This window comes from Plecotus auritus (genome assembly GCF_963455305.1).
Source record: "Plecotus auritus genome assembly, chromosome: 4".
NCBI classification, from domain to species: Eukaryota; Metazoa; Chordata; class Mammalia; order Chiroptera; family Vespertilionidae; genus Plecotus; species Plecotus auritus.
This window is the reverse complement of record NC_137775.1, coordinates 158,180,415-158,207,532: the sequence shown is the minus strand read 5'-3', so window position 1 is coordinate 158,207,532 and position 27,118 is coordinate 158,180,415. Positions and strand designations below refer to the sequence as shown.

General features: G+C 35.7%; 1 protein-coding gene across 1 annotated transcript in view; it reads left to right on the top strand.

Moving 5' to 3' along the window:
* The window catches only part of SEMA3D (semaphorin 3D), a 198,202-nt gene that overhangs the window by 161,830 nt on the left and 9,254 nt on the right, over nt 1-27,118 (top strand). Inside the window, exons 11-17 of the mRNA XM_080667041.1 lie at nt 1,716-1,860; nt 10,589-10,811; nt 12,792-12,880; nt 14,904-14,945; nt 17,881-18,038; nt 20,237-20,301; nt 24,996-25,135. Coding sequence (XP_080523167.1) covers nt 1,716-1,860; nt 10,589-10,811; nt 12,792-12,880; nt 14,904-14,945; nt 17,881-18,038; nt 20,237-20,301; nt 24,996-25,135 — 862 coding nt within the window. The remainder of the gene's footprint in view (nt 1-1,715; nt 1,861-10,588; nt 10,812-12,791; nt 12,881-14,903; nt 14,946-17,880; nt 18,039-20,236; nt 20,302-24,995; nt 25,136-27,118) is intronic.

Here is a 27,118-nt window from a genome sequence, read left to right as displayed (position 1 = left end):
TGTACTATTGGTTCAGAATATACCAGAAAACACACTTGTTGGTTCATTATAAGATAGAACATGTGAACATTTAAATGTTAGAATAAAAGCGATATCCTAAGGAGCTACTGTTTTCTCCTCCATTTTTCTGCTAGTTTACGTCTGAACTACAAGGTGCAAGAAGAGCAAGTGCCTGTAGTTACTCAAGTTAAGTATCTCAGCCCTAGGCTCTTGGCATCTCTTCATTCACAGAACTGCCCTTGAAGTCGCTGTGTGTTCCACACACAAGGCATACATAGATATGTGCCAGGGTGGTGTAGCCCCAAGATAGTTCTCTTTTCCTCCTACCAAGGTTCTGCCCACCCAGGGTGTGAAGTTACAAGGTAGCTCTTTGTTCTTGGTGCACTTTATTACCTTATTTTTAATGCCACCCTGAAGACCGTGGTCATATTAGGATGCACGTCACAGCCTTTGTCCAATGAGAAGATGTAATTAATCTGGAATAATAGCAATGGCATTAAGCATGATGCATCATCCCTTTAAGATATCATAGGCTGGTCATGTGATTTTTATGGGAACATCTCTCTTCTTAGCAGCTAGTTTTCTCCCAGATGCCTGTTCACTGTCAGCTCCCAATGTTTCCCATTAATGTCATTCCAAGAATATTAATGAATGAGTTCTTCCTGCTAAGAGAGTCCTTAGCTCATTTGCGTAGTGCTGAGATGATATGTCTCTTCCATCATAAAGGGTGATCTTGTATTTTAGAACAGGAATCATTGAAAGTTTTAGACTCAGAGAAAATGTACTTTAGTTTCCAGAAATAAATCAAAAACAGAACATCTGATGGCTGTGTTAACAGTTTTCATCATTAGTTGGCAAAACTGTCAAATTTCCATGGAGCTTTTCTACCCCTTAATTACATGTGCTCCAACTCTGTGTAATTAAGTTTAATTTTAAGCATCAGATAAGATTCACATGTAAACTCAAATACAAGAAGGAGCAAAAAAGATTGTTTCAACATATTTTTTTAATTCTTTACTGTTTAAAGTATTACATATGAATCCATTTTCCCCCATTGACCTCTTCCCGCTTGTTCCTGCTCCCTCCCCCTCTCAGCACATGCCCTCACTCCCCCTACTCACTGTGTCCACTGTGGAAAACAGTATGGAGTTTCCTCAAAAAATTAAAAATGAATCTCCCATTTGACCCAGTTTCAACATATTTAAATTAATTAAACATTAAACATGAAATAGCCAGTATGTATGATCATTCACTCAATTTAAGAAAACAGACACATAATTATTAACTACATGTCTAGATTATTCCTTTTTTTAAAAAAATGTAAATAATTCACCTTTTTATTTTAAATTCTTTAGAGGGCATTATGCTGAAATAACCTCAAAAAAAATTTAAGAGCATGTGGATAAATATAATACTCTTTTCTACATATTTCTTTCTATCTTCCAGTTTTTCTAGGAAATTCTTATTTATCCATTGTTGGTTGAGATGCCACCTACTCCCTGAAAACTTACCAGACAGCCCAGTATTGGGTCCCTATCTGTGTGCTGCTTAGATTACTGCAATTACCCTTGATATAACTGTTCATACACTTCTTTCAGGCTATAAACTCCTTGAGATCATACCTACATCTTGTCTGCAGCACCTCTCATATTTGTGCTCAATGAGTGTCCAATGAAGGAAACTGTGAAGGATTGAGTCATGTTGCTTTCTTTCAGCTCCATCTTCAAAGGCTCTGCTGTTTGTGTGTATAGCATGGCTGACATCAGAGCGGTTTTTAATGGCCCATATGCTCATAAGGAAAGTGCAGACCATCGCTGGGTGCAGTATGATGGAAGAATTCCTTATCCCCGACCTGGCACTGTATGTATTCAACTTAATAATGAAGTCACTTTCTTAAGCCCATTGTCTCTTTTTAAATCTATTGTAATAAACTACATCCTTCACCACAGCAATAAGTACTGTGTTGTTGTTTTTTTAAATAACTATTTTTTATTTACATGATGTTTTAACATTTCCATCCTTTACTGGAATTTAACCTTTTTCTTCTGAGTAAAAATTGTGAGTAATATAGGAAAAAATGGACGTAATCTTAAAGTGCAGACTATGCTGAGAATATAGCACTTATATAGTACTTACATGGTACTTATAGCACTTACACAGACTCAATGAGTCTGCAGAATCATCAAAATGATTGAGTATCTAGAATGACAAATATTCTAAATTAGAAGGAAATGCCAATTAAGTATTTACTCCCCAATTAAAGTACTACATATATGTAGCTAGAGTCCCCACTTAAACAACTTCATCAATTAAGAAGGTTAATTCAAATTATCTCCTTTCTTGTTATGCATTGATCTTTTTTAAAATGCCACTCCTTGGAATAATATGCATAGGTTAGATAGGAAAGGGCCTAGAGAATCCTGGGGCCAAAATTCCATTCAAATACTATAAATCGTGTTTAAAATATAGATGAAACAAGAAATGTGTTTTAGAGTTTATGCATTTGTCTAAAAAAACCATTGCAGTTTAAAATCAGTATGTGCATTATAAATAGAAGGCTTCTGTTTTACTGTTGATGTGATTAAAACAATTTGTGATTTAAATATTTAAGGATTGGTTATTGAACCAATATTATATTGTTCTAATTCAATATATATTGAATATTCAATATTATATTGAACTGATATAAATAAAAATGGCATTTTTTGTCATTTTGGATTTAGTATGAATATTCCTACCAAGAGATCTAAAATAATCATCAGAATCTCTGAGAAAATTTGTTGACCTAACCTGTCTAATTCTACTGAATTTTTGTTTAAGTAAAACTATGAATCTTTTTATTTTCTACAAATCTCCAGGTCTAAAAATTTAGTAAAAAACCATAATTAAACATGCCTCATGATCCAGACACAGTGATAAGTACATCTTTACAACAACATGATGTAGATATTTTATGGATAAGAAAAAGTTCAATGAGGGTCACCTCATGCTCATAGTCTCATAGTTTATGAAGTGATGAGACTGTGATTCAACTTAGATCTACAGAACTTCAAATCAAATGCTGTGATCTCCATGCCATTCCACCTTCAAAACGATAGAGGCAAACAACCAAACAAAACTTTGCATTGTTTCTCCAGGGAGAAATGGTCTGTTCTCTGCACAAATAATCATGAAGTTTTGAAGCCAATTTTTTGCACTTGCCATTCCTTTTATTTATTCCTTATTGCACTTGTAATTAGGGGAACATATCACATTTTAATAAAAATATTGCTGAATAATATGCTTTCTATGAAATGACAGGATCTTTCCTGAAAACCACTTTCTGCTCAAGTTAAAAATTTTAAATAGATTATTACAAACCACCTTTGCTTTTACATTTTCTGCATCCATTTTACTGTCAAAGTTGAGTTGTAGCTTGTTCTCCCAAGAGTGACTTCTGTTGACATTACCACTCGGGTAAATAAACACTACAACTTTCAGGGTGCCATAGCTACTTTATTTTTTTAGTTCTGACATAATTATGTAGTTCCTGTGACAAGGCAAACCTAAACTCCTAGCCTTGCAATGATAGCACTACCCTACAGTGTTCATTAATAAGCCTGGAAACATACCGATGCACAGGATATATTTACAGAATCCCTTCACTTCAAGGGATTCTTCCGCCCTCTGGTGTCCAAATAGCATGTTTGAACAAACTATATTTTGTTCTGATGGACTTTGTAAAGCATTAATGTGCTGGGAGTCTTGGTAATGAGAAGCTCCAAGTGACATGAAATATGGAATGATGTGCCATACAATGAATAGTACAGGTCAGATATGGATATCAAACTGGGATCATGAGAAAAATAACAGGACACTAGATAATGCATTATTTGGGTAAAATTTTTTAAAGCAGATTTCTTTTTTTTATATTTGATTTATTATATATACTCTGTAATTTTATTCTGTTTTGATAAGGAATTTTTAGGATGTATGCATAAATGCGAAGTATTTAATGTTTACTTAAATGTGAGTTTCAGTTCTTAAACCAGTCTCTTATTAAAAAGGTGAGAAGAAAGTAGTTAAAATTTTGTAGTAGTGGTAAGAACATTTAATGTGAAATCTACCTTCTTAACAGATTTTGAAGTGCAAAACACAGTATTATTATCTACAGGCACATTGTTGTGCAGTAGGTCTCTATAGCTTATTCATCTTACATAACTGAAATTTTATGCCCATTGATTAATAAGTTTCCATTTTATTCCCTCCCCTGGTCCTGGGGCGGAGGGGAGGAATCACAACTCTATTCTTTGCTTCCATGAGTTTGACTACTTTAGATAACTTACATGGGTGGGATCATGCAATATTTGTCATTCTGTGACTGACTTATTGAACTTATCATGGTGTCCCAGGTTCATCTCTGCTGTCATATATTGCAGGATCTTCCTTCCTTTTTAAGGCTGAATATGTATAAATCTATCACATTGTGTGTGCCTTTATCTAGTCATACATCAGTGAACATTTAGGCTGTTTCCCACATTCAGTATGAAGATTCCTCAAAAACTTAGGAATAAAATTATGTGATCCAGCAATCCACTTCTGGGTATTTTTATTCAAAACAATTGAAATCAGGATCTTGAAGAGAGATCAGCACTCCCTTATTCCTCGCCACACTATTCACAATAGCCAAAATGTAGAAAGTACTTGTTTTGGAAATTCAGATATTAAAAAAATATGTTTCACTGTTTTTCGAATTATTGTGCCAGTTTTTGACAATGTATAAAACTCTAATTTTGTAAAAATAACAAAGTCCATTTCCCCCAAAACAGTTATTACTTTTACTGTTAAACTTTTAAACTTTATTTTTAAAGATTAAATACATATGAATTTCTTAACTGAGGTTCCATTTTGTTAGGGAGCAAAGTGAGATAGCTATAAGTACTATCTTTTAATTATGCAACTTGATTTAATTAATTTTACTTTGTGTACATTGGTGAATGATAGCACATTATAGTTCCCACTAATAATTTAAACCCAGAAAAACTTTGTCTTTTTAGTAAGAAAAGAAGAAAACAATATCAAAATATCCTGGAAAAAACTTGAGTAAGAATTGTTAAATCTCAAACAGCCCCTGTATAAACATTTCCCCTCACCAAATCTATTTTAGGAATTCATATATCTAGAAAAATTAAAAATACTTTTTAAATTCATATTTACATAATCAATTAGCTATTTACTTTAACTGACCCACTGCAAAAACAATCTTAAGTGACTTTTTTCAGCTGCCACCTAATTAAAATAATGAAATATCTCCCTTTGTGTAACATTTCAAATCTTCACTAAACAAGAAGTACAATTCTTCACATGGGTTTTTCTCGAGAGAAAATCAAAGGTAAAGGAGAGACACTCTCCTCCCTTTACAGTAAGGCCCTTATTGTCCCTCTGCTATGAGATAAAATCTTCCAAACTCAAGATGTGGATGTAGGTATGTGTAACAGTCCCATTTCCCACCACATTATTAGACTTTCTAACACTGTAAAAGACATTGGAAAATCACAAAGTTTGATTCCAGTTCCACTGGAAAGTTCATCATACCAAATATGCTACTATGGACCAACTCTGGGCACTGGCATATCCACATGTTCTAGAAAGGCATTCTTTTTTACTTTAACATGTCAATTCATCATTGCCTTAACTGAAACCGGTTTATGACTTTTGCTTCAACAAAGCAAATCCTGGAGGGATTGCATCACAGAATAATGATATCTAATGTCAATAACAGACTGGATATCAGTAATGGTGCTTAACCTAGAACTAGAATGATTGCTGAGGAATTCCCACTTGCCCCGGAAATGGCTGGGGTTGGCATGACCGTGGAATCCACAAGTTCCAAAACTCTTTGGGTGTTCAGTTTTCTCTCCCAACACTCCTAAAATAGTTGGCTTTTGCACAATGACATGTTCTTAAGGACCTGATGATTCTCAGAATTTTCAGTCTTCATTAAGCCCCTAAATTAGATCTGAGTTGTAACCTAGACTGGCCCCATTAAATAAGGGTTTTCTTGATTATATTCTAGCTAAGAGATGTTTGAAGATTGACTTGCAAGCATAGGTGTCCCTGACTAAAGAAAAAATAAGTAATTTAAAAATAGTTTCCTAAACTTCCTTTCAACTTGTGGAATGGTAGACTGTGATAATTTTACCAACAGGGACTGAAAAATATGGAAGAATTTTCTGACAGTGTCTCATGCTATCTTTTCATTTATGCACCTGAAGAATATAGCTAACATTTTGTCGTTTGCTTTCCTTTGTTTTGTTTTAAGTAAAACTTTCCCAATTAATGTAAAATCTTTGGAGAACTGTAGGAAAGTCTCATTTTATACATCACTGGCTCCTAGATGCCTCTCTATGATATAAACATTCACTGTTTCATTTTCTTTTCAACATTTGTTCACTGCATGGCCTTCCACTTAATGACAAACTTTTACTTTGTCATCACTTCTCAAAATTACTGAGGCTATCTTTAATTCTATTCCTCTTAGGTTTTTGATTCTAGAAGGGAGAATCAGAGGCAGGACTAGAATCTGGGCCTCCTGATTCCAAATTCTTAACACTGATTATATTGAAGAGGATATAAGACAAAACATCACTTTCATTTCCCTTAGCTGTGTATATAGGCTGAGTTTCTAGGAAATGATGAGAGGCAATTGATTTTAACTTTCTTTTCCATAGAGCCAACACACACTTTTACAATGAGGGTCTCCAGACTACTTACTGTGTTAAACAATGTTTTCCTTTTTCTGATGTTGCAATTCCTCTAAAGGAAAGGGAACCTTAAAAAAGAGAGAGGGCCCTAGCTGGTTTGGCTCAGTGGATAGAGCATCAGCCTGTGGACTGAAGGGCCCCTGGTTCAATTCTGGTCAAGGGCACATGCTTGGGTTGCAGGCTCGAACCCCAGTAGGGGGTGTGCAGGAGACAGCCGATCAATGATCCTCTCTCATCACTGATTTTTCTATTTTTCTCTCTCCCTCGCCCTTCCTCTCTTAAATCAATAAAAATATATTTGAGAGAGAGAGAGAGAGAGAGAGAGAGAGAGAGAGAGAAATTTCTCTCTGTATTTGTACCCCTGGCCTTTCTGTCTCTGATATTGAATATAGGGTCTTTCCTATCCATATCTGTTAAAAACTGACTCTCAGATGAATAAGCTGGAAATAGGATGGTCTCTATTAAATCTGCATTTTTTTTTCTTTATAAATAAAAATCAGATTCTTCTCTTGCATTGTAGTTTACTTCTCCCAGTTTGCTAAAATGAAAGCCTGGTTTAGTTTTTTCCTTGTGCCAATTCTTCCCTCACGTTAGTCATTCCTCTGACTTGTTTAAAAGGAAACTGCAACCTGCAGAGAATAGCCTGAAGCGTTAGGGGGAGAAAACTTGTAACATCTGTCTGGTGCCTGGCCAAGGGGCAAAGTTCCCTCATTGGATAAAATCCATTTTTCTCCTCTTATCCATTGCTTCCCACTGCACTATTAAAGGCCCTCTACAAACACACAGATCTGCCAAGCATAACATGATCACACCTAGCCAGCTGTGGCCGCCAGCCATGAGAGATAGGCCCTGAACCATGGCCTGCGGCTGTTGGGTTTACCCTTTAATCTCACGGTTTGCCTAGGCAGGTCTCTTTTCCTCTTCTACACTTTTTGCGGTATTATTTCCAGCAAGATAATGGCATTCTGAACTTTTGTAAATTGCTCTTTTCATTTTACACAGATAAGCTCCTTGATTTATTTCGTACAGTCACAGGAGCTAAATTAGCGAAAGTCAGGCCAAAGATAGAAAGCTGAAGGCAGGAATAAATGGACCTCTACAGTATATTCAGATGGACCATGTTAATGCGTAGAATTTAAAAGTATATACACACAGAGAAAAATCCACTTGATTTTTCATACCTGGAATGTAAAGCCGCAATAGGAAAACTTTATAGGATTTTCTAAAGGAAAATAGTTGAATATGCTCATTGGCTTTAGATGGACCATTTTCCCACACTCTCTTTTTCCTCTATGGAGTTTCTCTTTCCTATTTCACTCTTACCTGCATCCTTTGCTTGGCATCTCAAGCTATTTTTAGATCTGTGTGCTCCACAGCTATATGATATCAAAGGAGAAATTCCTCTGGTTTTTAATGTACTATAATAACAGTATTTGGTTCAAACTGTACTATCTTAAACCTTAGGGAGCAACTCTACCAAATCACTTTCATTTGTAAAAGCACAGTGGGGACGTGGACCTGCGAGATCGCACGGAGCAACCTGGAGGAAAAAGATCTTATACAAACACTGGCAGCATGCCATGAGGAAAAGCTGCCATAAAAAAAAAAAAATACATGCATTTTCAAAGATCATTTTATAGTGGTCAATCGAAACCAGGTTTCCCTTCTTTACTTCTTTTTTCTAGATTTTATTACACTAAAACCTTTTTGTCAGTGGTGAGCAATGAGGAAAAATGTCATATTTGTTTCATCGTTAAATGTTCATATCTTCATCCATCTATACTTTTTCATATTAAAAACTTGAATTATTTGAAAATGTGATACCAAAAAACTGTGGCATCAATATCATCATATTATTTCTTTTGAAATTTTGGCTACTGCATAACTATAGCTGCAAAATCCAAAGAGATTTTTTTTCTGAAGTTGGAAGGCTGTTTCAAAAATATGCAGGCAAAATTTTGCTTTTGCTTTGATTTAATGATAGACCAACCAGATTGTACCTCAGGCATTGTAAGCTATAAGCCCACTATAAATTGCCTTTAACTGAGCCTCAAACAGGCAGCTTCTAATTGGGCAAGAGCTTTGAATCACTTGAGCTCCATATCCATTCTGAGTTACAGCTTAATCTATTTAATATGGTGTTCCTTCCATTATAGAGTTGACATTGCATTTAGCTGAAGGCTAAGTGCTAGAAGCAGTGACTGCAGCCACAAACTTAGATCTTTAGACCAACATGCAGTTAAGACTATGCTAAGTAATAACCAAATGACTAATATTCTAGGATATTTCTATTCTCTTTGGTGCAGACCTGGGACACATAAATGGATACCAAGAAAACATCAGTTTATTGAGACCATTTATACAAGGGTTTGTGTGTGTGTGTGTGTGAAAGATAAAGATATTTTCAAATTAATTTTAAAAATCATTAACAGATTTATTTTTGTACAACTTTGTGATATTTTTCTAACTTAGTGATCCATTGGTATAATATTGGGCCAGGGTCATATATTGTGACTTTAAAGCTATCTCAGTATCTTTAGTTCCCTGAGGATGAACCTTTTGATGCTTTGATTAAGAAGTATGATATATTTTGGGCTTTTGACGGGGTTCTACTTAATGCCTAATATAAATGGTTCAGTTCAGTGGAAATTATTCCCAATTTGTAAAAAAACTAAAATATGGAAAAAGCAGCACATTCTTTTTTTTTAAAACAGTAAATATTTTATTTTATTTTTAATTGCTTTATTGATTAAGGTATCACATATTTGTCCTCATCCCCCCATTCCCATCCCAAACCCCTCCCCACACATGCTTCCAACCCCTGTTGTCTGTGACCACTGGTTAGGCTTATATGCATGCATACAAGTCCTTTGGTTGATCTCTCCCCCTTACCCCCACCCTCCCCTACCTTCCCTCTGAGGTTTGACAGTCTGATAGATGCTTCCCTGTCTCTAGGTCTGTTTTTGTTCATCAGTTTATGTTGTTCATTATTTCCCCTAGATGAGTGATATCATGTGATACTCTTAAAAGTTTTCCTCAATGTCACTCATTTTCTTCTCTATGTCTGTGTCATGTACTAGTAGCCAAAGTTTGCCATTCTAAAAGAATGCCTTAGCTCAGTAAGAATTCAAATGTGGTAACGGAATTATTCCGCAGTAACTTACTAAATTACAATATACTGCAATCATAAAATGTAGAAAGCAGGAGTGGAGATATGTACTTAAAAAGTAATTATAAAGTAATTATTCCTGTTTGGATAAAGATAGCAAATCTTTTAATTTCTGCTAGTATGAATGTTTCACTTTTCCACCAGGGGGCAGGATATGCTAACTATTGAATTGGTGGACACTAAAAGGCACTCAGGCAATTTTAGACAGAGATGAGAAAGTTCCACAGATCCTTTAGGGGAAGAGCTGTTGAGTTGTTCACGGTATTAATTTTCACACCAGTTATAAGTATGGTTTGAATTTAAAAATGAAATCGTAAATTAATTAAAAGAAATGGAAAATAATGGCTTTCATATTCCCATGTTTGCTGATTACTTTCTTAAAAATTATTTGACTCAAATTTCATGTATTTTTACAAGAAATAAACATTTTTATAGGAACAAAGCTTGCTGTGGAAACTTTAGAAAATAAAGGTAAATAGGTATAATTTATAATATTTTTGTGAGAGAAGATTGGATTTAGATATAACTGAGGTAAACTGCATTATTTCTAAGTACAAGTGATTCTACCTTGATCCTGTTCACCATTCCTTTAATATTTTCAGTGGTAAGCCTTTGTATTAGAATAAAGTAGAAATGTCTCAGGTGCATGAACAATACTCCCCTCATTTTTTTTCAGTGTCCAAGCAAAACCTATGACCCACTGATCAAATCCACCCGAGATTTTCCGGATGACGTCATCAGTTTCATCAAGCGGCACCCTGTGATGTATAAGTCAGTATATCCAGTTGCAGGAGGACCAACATTCAAGCGAATCAATGTGGATTACCGACTGACGCAGATTGTGGTGGATCACGTGGTGGCAGAAGATGGCCAGTATGATGTAATGTTTCTTGGAACAGGTACCCTAGAACAAGATTATGCTTTCCTTCCAAGGCATTTTTCATTATTACACAAATAAAACAAAAATTCAAAATTATTTATTGATCAAAACCAAAATGAGTACTTATTAGTTAATATCTAGTCAGTAATTTTTTGTTGTGTTCAAATGCCTCAATCTTTATTTATAGGAAGATTACCACTTACTCCTCTCCACACTCACCCCTACCTCTTTTCTTATTAGTTCTTCTCTTGCGTTTTAAATACCTAGGGAGTTTGGAGATTACCTTGCTGGGGAAATCTGCAGACCAAGATAGATGCATCTCTTTCCAGGTGGTCACTCATTAGTTGGTATTTCTTAAAAGTCATAACATGCCCTAGCTGGTTTTGCTCAGTGGATAGAGCATTGGCCTGCGAACTGAAGGGTCCCAGTTCAATTCTGGTCAAGGGCACATGCCCAGGTTGCAGGCTTGACCCCAGTAGGGGTGTGCAGGAGGCAGCTGATCAATGATTCTCTCTCATCATTGATGTTTCTCTCTCTCTCTCCCTCTCCCATCCTTTCTGAAATCAATAAAATATATATTTTTAAAAATTGCATAACACATGCTCTTAATTGACAATCCTAAATGTCTTTCAGCATCCTTTAGTATTTATTTGGGATTTTAAAATATATTTGTATATTAGGACTGCAATGTGCCAGCTGTGGAGTAGGTTCTCAGTATCTATTTGTTGAATGACTAAAATTAAACAAGCAGTGGTCCCAGATTGGAGAGGGTGCAGGCTGGGCTGAGGGACATGCCCCCCCCCCCCCATAAACGAATTTCGTACACCGGGCCTCTAGTGTAATATAATGGATCAAGCATTACATAATGGTAGAAATGAATGGGTTTCCAAGCAATGAACTTTTTATTGGAGTAGGAAATAGAAGTACAGAACAACTTTAGAATACTTTTATCCTAAAAATCTATTGGTTCTACAGAAGTTGGATTTACTAGGAATCCTGTGTGTAGCAGACTCCAATTGCTCTCCAGAAACCAGTCAAACCTAATTGTGTTGCAGTGGTAATCCCAAGGCCAAGGAAAATAGTGATGTTCCCAATGCCACGGAGACTGCTACTGAAACATCAAAACTTGAAATAATTAGGTGTCACTAATTCTGATGAGTTTGTCACTTAGTTTCTACTGCCTACCCAAGCTCATTCCTAGGTTTTGAACATTTCTGTGTCATAAATGCCACTCTGCCACTAGGTGGTACTACCTAACTTTTACTGATTACATTATAGGGATGCTAAGATAGATTTTCAATCATGACATTTGGAAATTTTATATTTAATATTTTTAAAGATTCCAGAGTTATTTAAAAACAGAGAAAATAATCTAGACTAATTTGTGCAAACAGGATTATTACCATACATGTAATACCCTCTAACCCCAGTGCTTAGAACTTTAAAAGCATCTATTTTGTATAAGTTAATTTGCAAATGGGATTCTTTTCTTCTAAAATGTTCCTTAGATTGTCTTTCTGTAATGGCGTGTCCCCTTACAGAACTGCAACGTAAGATTCCTACTTAAGGCATCTTTTCAAAAATGTTGATTTTTGGTTTACATTATTAACCTTTTAATAGTCTTAAATTTAACTAAAATAATTCTAAACAAAACTTTAATTTCTAGCCCACTAATAATGTTTATGTGTATAAAATACATTTGATAAGTGAGCTACTGTTTCCTCCATGTAGATAATGTCAATAATTTCTCTTTCAAACATATGTTTTTTAATATTTTCTTTATAAAGATGTGTTTTATGAGATAAAAGCTATAATGTTTTGGGAAGGGAGAATCATATACATTAAGCTTTATTTCTTGTATGCTTTATTTAATCTGATTTCTTGAAAGGTATTTAAAGAAAAATTAGGGTGTTATCTGAAGGTTGCTAGGAATATGCTTACAACTGAACTTTGAAAGAGAAATAGCAGGATTATGGGTAATGTATTTTTTTTTTTTCAGACATTGGAACGGTCCTAAAAGTTGTTAGCATTTCAAAGGAGAAGTGGAATATGGAAGAGGTAGTACTGGAAGAGTTGCAGATATTCAAGGTAAGACTCCATCCAGAGTTTGGGGAAAAGAGATGAAACTGAGTGGGCTTTGATATAGGGTGTTTTAACATCATCACTTTTCCAGGAGAATTGCTTGCAAACAACTTCTTTCTTTTCCTTCTCCTTAAGCTATGGCAAAAAACGTTTAAAACAGTTAAGAATAGGACTCACCTTCCCCTGTAGAATACCACTGAATTTGGGGCTCCTGGGTTGCCCCTCATTACTGCATTCTCTGAGCCTATGGCCAGACAGATTGCCACAGTGGATGAAAGCCTATATCTTTTTTACTATCCAGATGCTTTTCTACTTTATCAATTTTATTTTTCAAAATTTCCTCATTTGGATTTGAGAGAACTGGAAGAGTATTCTCATGTGCCTTTGCTTTTCTGAAAGGACATTAAAAAAAAAAGGTTGCATGAAAGTTAGTTTTCACATATGTTAAATCCCCCTTGCCCACCAAAAGAGTTAGTATACCTAAAATAATAGCTCTCTAGATTTTGGGAATGTCTTTGACTTTTCACAGTAAATTTGAGTTGTGGCATTCTTTGTAGATCCTTAATGAAATTCAATATAGAATTATTTCCTGAAAATAACATTAGAAATAAAATTACATTTCTTAGAAGAGCTTTTAAAAATATGCTAAGCCTTTTATAACATTTTTTGTTGAAACGTTTTATTGAAATGGATGTTTCTGTGTAAACATTTTTGCCCTAAAAGAGAGTAGAGCCCTAACTGGTTTGGCTCAGTGGATAGAGCATCAGCCTGTGGACTGAAAGGTCCCAGGTTCAATTCCAGTCAAGGGCATGTACCTTGGTTGCGGGCATATCCCCAGTAGAAGGTGTGCAGGAGGCAGCTGATCAATGTTTCTCTCTCATCGATGTTTCTAACTCTCTATCCCTCTCCCTTCCTCTATTCTATTAAATACATAGAATAAAAAAATAAATAAAAGAGAGTAGAGCCTTCCACTGTGAGGAGCTCAAGTTAAATAACATGCTGGGTTCTACAGAATCCTGTTTACATTGTGAAGATAATAGTGGTCAAGGAATTAACAAGAAAAAAAGACCTGCTATCTGGCATCTACCAAAAACAAAATCTATGCCAAATATGAAATGTGAATCCAGAAACCAAAAATAAAGCCCCAAACATAGATAGGTACATTAGAATAAGTTTCCTTCAGTGGCTGTCCGTGGTCAAGAAAACTATTTGGATTGCACTGTTAAAATTAAATAACAACAACAAAAAGATTAAATAATGAACCTGTTTTATAAAATACATAACAAGAAGTTATTGGCTAGGACTTTCTTGCTTTAAAGTTTTTTATTTATATGCTTTCGTAAACTTTTTACATTTGCTATTGTTTTTTCAATTAGTAAATATTGACTGGTGAGAAATAAATGAATTTAGATAAATAGATAGATGAAAATATTTAAAACATTTCACCTTTTTTAGTTTGGAAGCTTTTTGTGTTCAGGCGTCTGATTTTGTACTGCATCCATCTTTTCTACAAAACTGGCCCTAGTTATATCAAGGTATCATGTGCATCAGCATTTTGCAGAGTTCCATAAAGAATGTGGTCATCCACAAGGAGCACTATAACTCTTCAGAACTCTGCTACTTGAACACAAGTTTTTCAACTACTGATCTAAGTAAGAGCAGAAAAAGGTAATAAATAATTATGGAGATGTTCTTGTCAACACTAGTTTGAATTACATGGAAGCAGTTAAGATAAGCAGAAGAAGGAAAAACCTTTTGGGTCCCTGGGAATGATTTTCAATGTAGTGTTTCTCATACAGCTAAGTGATTATTCTTTAATAAAATGCTTTAAAATAACTGTTTCGAAAAAAAAAATTTAAAGGTAGAATTACTACCCATTGGGAGGAAGTAGCAAACATTAAGATCCTTTCCTTCCCTATATAACAGAGCCTTGAAGTTTACTTCATTGATCTTTGGTACAAGATAAAACAACTTACTGGCTACTATAAAAGATTCTTAATGATCATTTAATATTTGATTTCTTTTTCAGCACTCATCAATCATCTTGAACATGGAGTTGTCTTTGAAACAGGTATTTTCTTAACTTTTGTGTAAAAAGTAACCACAAAGCAACAGGATGATTGAACTAAAGTTTATTTTTAGAGAAAATTCATTGAAATTGAAAGCTAAATTATAAATAATAGAAAAAACTTTCGATTATGTGTTTATTTTATAACTGATTAAAGACTATTGTTTCAGTCTTGCCTTAGGATAAATGAAACCAAATTTCATTCATTGAATAACATATTCTCCCCTTCCTGTGGCTCTTGAAAATTGAACTCTCTTTCTGTCAAGGCCATAAAGTAATTCATGTGGAACACCAGCCCTAATCATTAAAAATGGTTTTTAATCAGGAAGTCTAGGAGTTAAACTCTGAACTGTGGTGGCAAATAACCCAATAGTTAACCTCCACCTATCATTTAATATCTGACTCCCACAATCAATTTCCTCAACAGCAAAGTTAGAAAAATAATATTCACCTCCTAATAAATAGGATGTCAAATGCATACTTTTGAACTGAGTGCTGGTACATTTTAAGTGTGAAGTAAATGGTAGCTAATAATAATAATATTTAATATGACTTCACAGTTCCCAGATATGATATGCCAAGTCCCAGTTGATTTAAGAGATTAAGACTTGCATTCCTATTTTTATATGTACCCCTAAAGTTTAAGAAAGCCACATGATAATATGTTCTACATTAAAGTTTTGCTAAAATTGTCTTATATGGGTATGCCTAGTATGGTAGAGGGATTATTAAGAAAAGATCCAAATAGGTTTCTTCTTCAATATTCTCCATTAATTTGTTCATCCACTCAATATTTAGTACTTGAAGACCTACTGCTGTCCTTGGAGGGTACAGAAATGCATGAATGGCATAGCCCTTAGTCTTTGGAAGCTCATGGTAGAGCTGGGAGCCAAAGGATCTGCTGACAATGTAGAGAACAATGGAAGCATGTACCAGGGAGACAGGGTGGTGGGGTGGCGGTGGAAGAACTGGTCTAAAAGGAAGCCAGGGGAGCAGGGGAAGATAGCTAAAAAACAGAGATATATAACCTGAGCCATCAAGGATGTTGCACTTAACCAGATAAATATAAAGGGAGATGGTTGGGGAAGCATATGCCAAGTAGAAGAGGAGAACGTTTGAAAATGTGTGAAGAGCGAGAGACCATAGTGTAGTCTAATAAGTTTCTGTACAGTTAGAGCAAAGGACATATCTGTGCTCCAGGGACAAGGGACTAGAAATGAGTCTGGGAAAATAAGACCAGAGCAAGATTAGGTACATTTTTGTATGTCCTCCTAAAAAGTTTAACAGTTTTGTCTAAGGACAATGAAATCCTTAAGCAGGAGGGTGTGGTGGTAAGATTTTCCTTTTAGAAAGCTAAAAAGGAAGGAAGGAAGGAAGGAAGGAAGGAAGGAAGGAAGGAAGGAAGGAAGGAAGGAAGGAAGGAAGGAAGGAGGGAGGGAGAGAGGGAGAGAGGGAAAGAGGGAAAGGAGAGAGGGAAAGAAAGACCAGTCTGGTATGACAGTGCTTAAGATGGATTGATTGACCTTTGGGTTAGAGGTGGGGGTTGTTGGAAAACAAGGCTGAAGCCAGTGGAAATATTAGGACACTTACAAGTAATCCAGGAAAGAAATGATAAGAACTGAGACAGGCAGTGGCAGTGAAGAGGGAGAAAAGGAAATGGATTAGAGAGTTCTATATGAGAGAATGGAAAAGATAAGGTGACAGGTCGAAGGAGAGAGAAAGATGATTAAAGACAACTCCCAGATTTGTGTCTTGGGTGGCTAAAGATGGTGCCTCTTGTCAAGGTGTAGATTTAGGGAAATCAGTGTGTCTACATTTTTCTTTTCAAGATACCTCTAGTCTTTGTGTAATAAGGGTAAAGGAATGAGAATAGAAAACAGAGTGACCCAACAATTAAAGCAAAGAAAAGAATTAGCAAAGGAAACAGAAGTCAGGCAGAAATAAAGAGGAAGAACCAGAGAAAGTAAAGAGGGTTTCAAGTCTTTAGTGTCAAACACTATGGAGAATTGAAGTAAAACAAATACTAAAAAATGTACATTGTATTTAGTCACCAGGAAGTCTCAACTGACAGTTTAATAGTACAAGATTTCTTTAGGTTGAGTACATGTATGTTATTTGTGCCGATATCTATTTTCTCAGATTATTTTTCTTCACATAGAGTTTCACATGGTCCCCTGAGTTGGCCATGAGTTCTTGAAGGCACAGACTATGGCTCATTCACTTGTACCATGCACCCCCTACCCCAATCCCTCACCACCACCACATACACTCAAGTGAATACATATAGGGAGCTGTGCATTATTTTCAGAACTTCTCAAAATGTAACTGTATTTGCTGGTTTTTCAGTATCCTGCAGCCTTTCATTTGTGATAAGGTATCCCTCAAGTCTCCTTAATATTTTCTTCATAGTGATACCAAATACTTTTTCTCCCACTTATAACCCATTTTCCTTCAGGGGCCAGTATGTACTTCATTAGCAAATGAAAAGGTTAGTTAAAACCACAGGAAAGTTTCCTAAATCTCTTTTCAGTCATCTCTTCCACAAGTAACTGTGTCAGGTGAAGACCATCATCATCGCTTATAGTATATGTGCTTGATATACTCTACCAAAGAATATTTTCAACTATTGAGAAGGAATTTGACATCTTAATTCCTCAGTCTGGCAGCTGGTTTTTAACCTTCTTCATTTACTGCCAAGGTTACTCTAGCCCAATAGAATGCTGTCCATTTTAGTACCAAGGTCTTCAAATCACCATCCTGTCAGGGGAAGGAGTGATTGACTTATCTTACTCTTTGTTATGTGTCTGTACAAGTGTGTATTATGGGCAGGGCACCCTAGGAGACAGATTTAGTTCTGTGATGTGGTATTCAAGAAAGGGAAGTTCTTAAGACTAGTTTGAAAGATGCTGCTAATTCATTTGTTTTGCCTGCTTTGCAGCAACAATTGTACATTGGTTCCCGAGATGGATTGGTTCAGCTCTCACTGCACAGATGTGACACTTATGGGAAAGCTTGTGCAGACTGTTGTCTCGCCAGAGACCCCTACTGTGCCTGGGATGGAACTTCATGCTCTCGATATACACCCACTTCAAAAAGGTAAGATGCTCATGGAGTTCATATGACGCCTTCCTTTCTATGCAATGAATATTTCACATGAATACCGTGTCTTATAGTTTAAATGAAAGAGAAAATATTATATAGAAAACATGGTCTACAGTAGGAATATTAAAATTCTTTATTTTATAGTTTAGCATAACACTAGATTTTGACGTAGAAAGAATGTGAAATTCTGAAATGTGGAATTTTAAAAAAATTCTGATAAATTTTTTATATTCTTTTCCTTCATTGATGTTAAACACAATTAAAAGATTTTTTCTCTCTATTCCTTTACTCTTTCTACCTTCCTCCCTCTTTCCCTTCATATTTCTAAATGTGTATGTACTCATTGTTTTGCATATCATGTGTAGATATATATGTTTGTAAAAGTGTGGGTTGCATACAATCCATAGCATATCCAGTGACTTGGTACAATTTTACTTTTATAGTAATAACTCTAACTTGACCAATTTCTGCCACTCAGATATACTTCAACATCAAAATGTGCCCTCCCATTTGTAGTTTATTGCTTTATGTGTCTTAAAAACATTGCTATTTTGAGACAGTAATTCCCAGCTAGAAATTTATGTTACACACACATGTAAAAGTTATATATTCAGAGATGTTCATTTCAGCATTGTTTTCAACAGCAAAATTAAAGGCAAGATCCTGACTGCCCATCAGTATGACTGAAGCTGGCTAAATATATCATGATATATATATATATATTTTAATGTGGAATATAGTAGTAGCACTATTTTCTAAAATATGGTCAAAGTACATTTTCCTCTAGGTAAAAAGTCACTGATTTGCATATGGTATTCTTTTTAAATCTTCAGGTTTTATTAACAAAATAAGATAACAGGAAAGCTATATTAGTTTCACTACTGCCTACGCACTTTTTTTCCAAATGTTACTGATTTGTCAAAATGCAAATTTCAGAGATCACAGACTGAAGATATAGTATAATAGCAGATACTGACTAAAATTAGGAGGTGTTTTATAATCCTTGGAATCTTTGAATTAAGTGTGAGTGGGGATTATTACAAAATTGAAAGTAAAAAGTCACCAACATTTTATTATAGATTTTGTTCAAGAATATACTCAGCACAGTGAGTATTTGGGGAATACTTTTCTTTTCTACAAGCTAAAAAGTAAGAATTCTCATTAGCTGGTAATAAATCTTCAGTTTGATGAATTGACCCTGTTGCTTAAGAAGTCAAGATTTAAAAACATTCTTGACCTATGTACCTTATACTGTCATAATTTTTCTTGTACTTCCCAAGACTGTACTGTAACTGGCAGACATGCCACTGTGATGTTCCCCCTTATCAGCACATTGTCCACATGAGCCAAAAAGTGTGTATAATAGATGACTCTTGCACAGGGTTAACATTGCCCTTAAGGAACACTCTAGATATCACCAAAGGTTTGCTGTGACTTCTGTGATAGCTGAAGTAGCAATATAAAATAGCCAAAGCAAAGATATATTGTAATTATGTAATACTTGTTTAACTTTAGCAATTTTTTTTTCTTTTTTCATACAATAGTCACTATTTTCTCTTAAAGAAAATATGTAACAATAATGCAAGAAACCATTATTTATTATTACTATCATCATCATCGTCATCTCTACTATCAGAAAACATGAAGTGCATATCAGCAGATACAAATAATATCTTGCCATTCACACCATATCAAGCTTGTACTTCTATTTCAAGTGACAGTATTTAACTTGTTGCTTAATCAAATCTATGTAAGACTGAATCTTCATATGATAAGGTGTTTTGTATGTGAGTGTATTTTCTTACCCACTAAAGTTCTTTACGTCTTAATACTTTCCCATGGCTGACTTAAAAAGAGGGTAGGTATGATTACTCCCATTTGATGTATGTAAAACCTGGATTATATTTATAGTCAACCTATTTTGTTGTCAAATGTTAAAGAAAAAGAACACTGTAGTAGTTTAGTAAAATTCAGATCATCTCATTGTTCAAGTAGGATTCATGCCATTAGGACTCTACTACTACTACTATTTGATGCAATGTTAGAGTGATTGGAATATTGACCTACATTTAAGTTGGGCAGTAAGATAAGCATAGTTCTGCTTCTGCCACTGTTATTAGTGTTAGCTGTAAATTTTCTATATTTTAATTATCTTGTTTGAAGTTCTAAACAGTTAAATCCCTTTTCCATAGGCGAGCTAGACGCCAAGATGTTAAGTATGGAGACCCAATCACCCAGTGCTGGGACATAGAAGAGAGTAAGTATAGGTTTAATATGCTCTTCACTCATTTAAAACTTTAAGCCTAGTCTTTGTGTGTCTTTTCATTATATAACTTAAAACATCTATTATATAGGAAGATCTCTTTTTGTTAAATGCTTGTATTCTGGGAAAGCAGTGGGAGATTTTATAAATCAACACCCTGTCCATGTGCCTAAGTGAATAATCCTTTGTTATATCATTGTTTCATATGTCCTTTAACATTTCTATACATTTTTTTCTTTTTTACTGCCTTATCTATCCTTGTAAAGTTTGAGAACTACTATTGAAGATAAAACAGAATATAGTCCAAAACATATGGACATTTAGAGAAAACTCAGAGACTCTGCCAGAAAAGTCTGATAGCAGGGTAGGCTAGGCACTTATTAGAAAGAAGTATTAGGTAGCTTATCCATTATTTTTATTCACTTATTAATTCAGGTCTTCAATCATTAAATACTTATTAGTGACTTGCATGTGCAAATAATTATCTCAGTTGTACTTTGTGAGACAAAGACACTCCTTAGAGAGCTTACAATTCTTTGGGGAGATGTCATAAGGCACAATTAGTGATAAGGGAATTTAGCAAAAAGAGAGATCACCAGAGGCTGTATAGTTCAGTGGAAGATTCATAGAAAGTTGAGTATCTGAATATGATAAGTACAGAGTGGAGATTAGAGAGGCGATTTGTTGAATAAGTGTGCAAACAGAGAAAAATCTATAAAATTATATATTCTAGAGTTTTAGTTACTTTCCACTGTCAAGCTCTGCCATCAGATAGGAAGTATAAGTGCACGCACTCATGCATGTGCATACGCACATACATACACACAGCCAGAGGAAGAAAAGAACTGCCTATGATTCATCACATTGTCAGTAACCACCCTATAACTGAATAAACAACCCAAATTTTGTACTCTATTACTTATTATCCAGTAGTGTTTCTATAATTTAAAAATAAAACAATTATTTATAATTTATAATTTCATTCTCCTGAAAAATAGGCTAGGGACTAGAATTGTATTTTGAGTTCTTATTCTGATACGTACGTGACTCACAGTCATGTCCAGTGTTTTCTTTGAAAATCATCACTGGGTGCTAAGTGTACAGTTTTCCATGTGTGTATATGAGGTTTATCAGGAAACATTAGAGACATTGAAGAAGATATCAACGAACAAAAAGAAAACCTGCACAAAATTCAATATGCAGACGATGTATCATAGAATTGTACACTTAAAACCTCTATAATTTTATTAACCAATGTCATTCCAATAAATTCAATTATAAAAACACAAACAGAAAATGTGTGCATTCATGGAACTTATATTCAAGTGTGTATTAGGGGAGGTAATAGGCAATAAACATAAAAACAAATAATATGTGTGTTCTGTCAGATGATGACAAATATTATGAAGAGTTATAAAACACAATTGCTGCCTAAGGCACTTACAATTATTGTCTCCACTTCACCATATCCCATTCTTGCTATAACCCACTACACACAGGCTTTTCTCATCATCATCATCATCACTTGACCCAATCCATTTGTTTTCAAGGTCACCAGCAATTTCTACTTTGCCAAATCCAAGGGTCAGTTTTTAGTTTTCATTTTTACTTAATCTCTAACTCCTTTCTTAAAACACCTTCATTATTTGACTTCCATGCAGTGCTATTCTGGTTCATATGGCCCCATGAGAACTGATTGTTGATTATTTAGAAAACTAGTGGCCCAATGCATGAAATTCATGCACATTAAAAGGGGATTAATTAGAGGAAATAATTTAACATTGCTATTTGCCCTTTATAATAGAAGTGTTAGAGATGAAAGAAAATTAGTAAAATATATATGAAAACCTTCCTCCTGTCAGAGTCTGGGGCATACCATGGGACCCAGAGTCAAGTCCCCACCCACCCACATGCACCTACATGCACCCCAGTTGCCACCCCCCATTGGGCTAGATCCAGACCTGGCCAGTCCCATCCTTGTCAAGCTCTGCAGGGCAGGGGGCATTGCCTTAGGTCCCCTGGCCCAGTGCCAGGATGGGGGGCGTGGCCTGAGGTCCCCCAGCCCAGACCAGGTTGGGGGGTGTGCCTTGAGGTCCTCCATCAAGCCCTGCCAGGTGGGAGACACGGCCTGAGATACCCTGTCAAGCCCCACCAGGCAGGGGCACGGCCTGAGTTCCCCCGACCCAGCACTGGGGGTGCACCTTGAGGTCCCCCATTAAGCCCCGCTGGGTGGGGGGCGCGGCCTGAGGTCCCCTGGCCTGGCGCTGGGGCAGGGGAGCAGCCTGAGGTCCCCTAGCCCAGCACCAGGACGGAAAGCGCACCTTGAGGTCCCCTGTCAAGCCCCGCCAGGCAGAGGGCATGGCCTCAGGTCCCCTGGCCTGGCACTGGGGTGGGGGCTGTGGCCTGGGGTCCCCCAGCCTGATGCTAGGGTGAGGGGCATGGCCTGAGGTCCCCTGTCAAGCCCCATGGGGGCAGGGAGGGCGTAGCCTCAGGTCCCTGCTGATTGCTTGTTAAGGCTCCTTATGGGAACTTGGCCTCAGCTGTGGGTGCAGCCATCTTTGTGAAGGAGCGATGGTCAATTAGCATATTCCCTCTTTATTAGATAGGATTTGTGAGCTGGTTTTAAACCATTGGTAATGTGAATAAGCCTGCAACCCTGGTATGTGGCCTGACTAGGAATCAAATCAGCAACGTTATGGTGCACGGGGAGACACCCAACCAACTGAGCCACACTGGTCAGGGCACCTTTTGAGTGTTCTTAGCTTTCTTTTTCAACCCACCATCTGAATATTCCATCTCTGCCTATTCACTCCCTAGTACCATCAATGTCAATACTACCATACTCACAAATTCACAATCTAGTTCTGAACTTCCTCTGTATGCCAGATTTGTAAGCTCATATGCCTACTCAAGAATCCCTCTTAGATGCCTAAAATCATCTGAAATTATATCTGTGAAAGAATTCTTATCTTTTCCAAAACTTACCTGTTTGGCAGAATTTCTCATATTAATAAATAGCACCACTGTTTCAACTGCTTGGGTCAAAAGCAGCCAGTTATTTTTCTTGTATTATTATTTCCAGTCAAATTAACAACTTTGTGTCCAAGGGTCACTGTTTTTACTGATTTGAAAAAGGATTTCATACAATCTACTCACTATTTCACTTTATTAGCTGATTTTTCTAATTTGTCTTTTATTAAAAGACAATTCTTTGGTTGAATCAGTCTAATTGAATTTCTCTTGAGCCCTTTCCCATCACCTAATAATCAATCTGCATCCTCCCTGCTTTGTTCCTGAACTCGCTTTGCTCAGGAAAACAGTATCTGTTACTGTGAAATTGATGCATGTCTTGCTCTTCCAGATCGGCACTGGTGATCTTTCTGTGCATTAGGAATTTATTATCTGTGAAAATTGTAGTTATAATATGTTCAATTGGCAGAGATAGTGGATAGATTACGGATTCCAAATGGAATCCACACATTTCAAAGGTTAGATTATAGACAGACAGATAATAATGGTGTCAGCAGGCTTCACTTAACCATGGCTGGTAAAACACGAATAAGTTCAAAAGAAGTTTCTTGAAACGAAGCCTGACCAATGGGTGTATGTACATTCATGGTATTTGCTGATAATTTTGTGCATAGATTTAGGATTCACTTAGGTCCCTTAAGCCTTACTCTGGTTTATGCCTAAAATGCTAAGTAGGCCCATCTGCAGAATTGAGACATCTGAACAGACGATGAAAAAGTGCATGTTTGGGCCAGGCTGAGCAGCCATCATTTTTTATTTGATCAGATTTGAGCTACGGATCTTAGATCACACATGGGACACAGCCTTTGGCTACTCAGGATGGAACGTATTTCAGATGGTGCAGTTGATTTACGGAAGAGGTGTCTGACACACTGCTCTTTTAGCATCCCATTAACTATCTTATAGTAAATGAATGCTGGGCTAAAGTATCCTTCTTTGAATAAATAATATACAGGCTGGAGCAAAGTAGGTATACAGTTGTTTGTATGGAAGGTAATATAGTACTTAATACACAATAATACAAGAATAAACTCTGTCTCGTGTACTCACAACTGGAAACCTACTTTACCCCAGCCTGTATTTTGGTAAGTAATATAGATAAGGTCCTGGTTCTGAGTATGGGAGCCTCTAGCTTATTATCATTATAGAATTGCATCAAGTATAGACCACTGTACTTACATTTCTGACATCAAAATATCTTAATGTTATATGGTCAGCTTTGTGGACCAATTTATGATAGAATTTCTCTTTAAAGGTAAAGTAAATTGCTCTTCCAGAACTATCTTCAAAATTGGTTATATTTTATACAAATTAAAAGGTGTTAAAGCATTAAAAGATGTTAATAGTTTATTCATTTCAGATCAGAGAGAGTCAATGTTTAGAGTTAGACTTGGTGAATTCTTATTTTAAAATGTCAATTGCAAATAGTTAATATATTGATGGAAGAGTGAAAACTGCAAGGAAGAGATAGAGTTTTAAAAATCAATCTGTTAGATAATATTTGACTTTTAGGTAATAATATTATAACATGAATTTCCTTTCTCTTTAATAATGTGCATGAATCTTTCCCCCATGGCATCTGTTCTAAATTAGTCTATTTTCCCATTGCTTTTAAAATCAGGTCAAGGTTAATCTCCTATTCCATGTTTGCTTTCCAGGCATTACTCACGAAGCTGCTGATGAAAAGGTGATTTTTGGCATTGAATTTAACTCAACTTTTTTGGAATGTATACCTAAATCCCAACAAGCATCTATTAAGTGGTATATCCAGCGGGCAGGAGAGGAACACCGAGAGGAGGTAAGTCATTGCCATCTAAACAGCTCACCTTGAGGAAAATAGTATAAAACTTAAATCGGGTTTTGTTTGTGAGAGATGTTCAACTTCTCATGCCATATGGTGCTCTCATTGCTTTTTGATAAAAAGGAAAATAACAGCTTATACCCATTAACACCAAAGGCTACAACATCTTTGAGATAAGAATAGCCCAATTTAATAAAACATATTAATAAAATATATTTAACAGAAGGTTGAAAGTTTAAAAAGAAATTTGTGTATTTTAAAAAAATTATTTCTCATAGAATGTCTGTATGTTAGAACAATTCCCTGACCAAGAACAAGAACACAATATTTCCCCTCACTGTAGCACAAGAACTAAATTTTAGCTCAAATTGTGTTCAGTTTAGATCATAAAATGACACATATCAAGTATGTATAAAAAAGAAGTGAAATATATATCTTATGACTAGTTGGATAAGTATCTGGACATATGTACATTTTCATTCTCCTGTATTAAAATTAAATCAACAGAGGGAAAAGTAATATGGATGTTCTGTTCATCTTTTGACTTTTTTTCTGGTTCAGTCATTCTAACACATATGTGTGATTGAAACATATCATGAGATTTTATGAGGTCTAAAGATGTCAATTTAAGGGGATGAGTTGGGTAGTCTGAGAAATCCTGTATTAATATTTTTTGAATGTCATGAAACAAAGGTTAATTGGCAGAATTTTTTCAGTACCTAAAAGAAAACTGATGACACTCACTCTACAGTTCTAAAATTCCCAATATTGAAACTATGACACTGTAGTGAATAAGAATGAGTGCAGGATTCAGAATTCCTTTGGTCATATCACTGAGCCCCAATGGGCCAGAATTTTATAACAAAATAAATCCAAAAGTTATTGTGAAAATAAAAATGAGAAAATACATACAAGAATGTGAATTTCAAAGCAAAGGATTACTCACAAGTGTAAAGTACGCATATAAAATTGCAGATACTCTCAGGGAGGATGTGTAAAACAGGAAATAGCGCTGGTCATGTGTTCAGCTTGACTGATGAGCATTTATGAGCAGGTTGTAACTTCTCGAACACTCCATTTCTCGGTCATATATGGAGGTGACCAAATGTTCTCTGAAATAGCAGCCTCCTTGATAAGTCTATAGACATTTAAAATAGTGTATATAATCACCTAAATATTAGTATGGAACAGTGGTTGTCAGCTGCAGGGGACTTTGCTCTCAGAGTGCTCACATTTGGCAACATTTTGGTTGTCACAGCCTGGGTGGGAGGGGTGGAGGATGCTAGTGGGTAGAGATCAGAGGTTGGGGACTGTGCTGAGTAGCCCACAAGGCACAATCTCTCACAATGAAGACTTAGCTGGCTCCAATTTCAGTGCTGAGTTAAGAAACCTTGGGGTAGGAGAATCAAATTTTATCATAAGAAATTGGTTCAAAGATATGTTCCCCCATTATACAGGGTGGATCAAAAGTAGGATTACAGTTGTTTGTATGGAAAATAATACAATAATTAATAAATACTAATACAAGAATAAACTCTGTTTCGTCTACTCACAACTGTAAACCTACTTTTGCCCCACCCTGTATTAAAAAGTTAATGTCATTCTCTTCATCAATCTTTAAAAATAAAATGTTATATCAAAATAATGACACAATATGTTGATACCAAGGGCATGACTTCATCCTGATTATGTCAGATTGACCCAGTAAAACTTGATTATATATTTTTCTTTATTGATTAAGGTATTACATATGTAAACTTGATTCTTCATTATTACTGATATCCATAAATTCTAAAATTATGGCATATCCATACGAAATGTTTATATTAAGGATCCTAATTTACCAGTATATATTGAAATATTATCTGACATAGAAGTTTATTTTATTTCAACATATAAAGCATTTACTTTTTATCCAAGAAACATTGGATGTCCTGGCTGGTTTGGGTCAGTGGATAGACTGAAGGGTCCCAGGTTTAA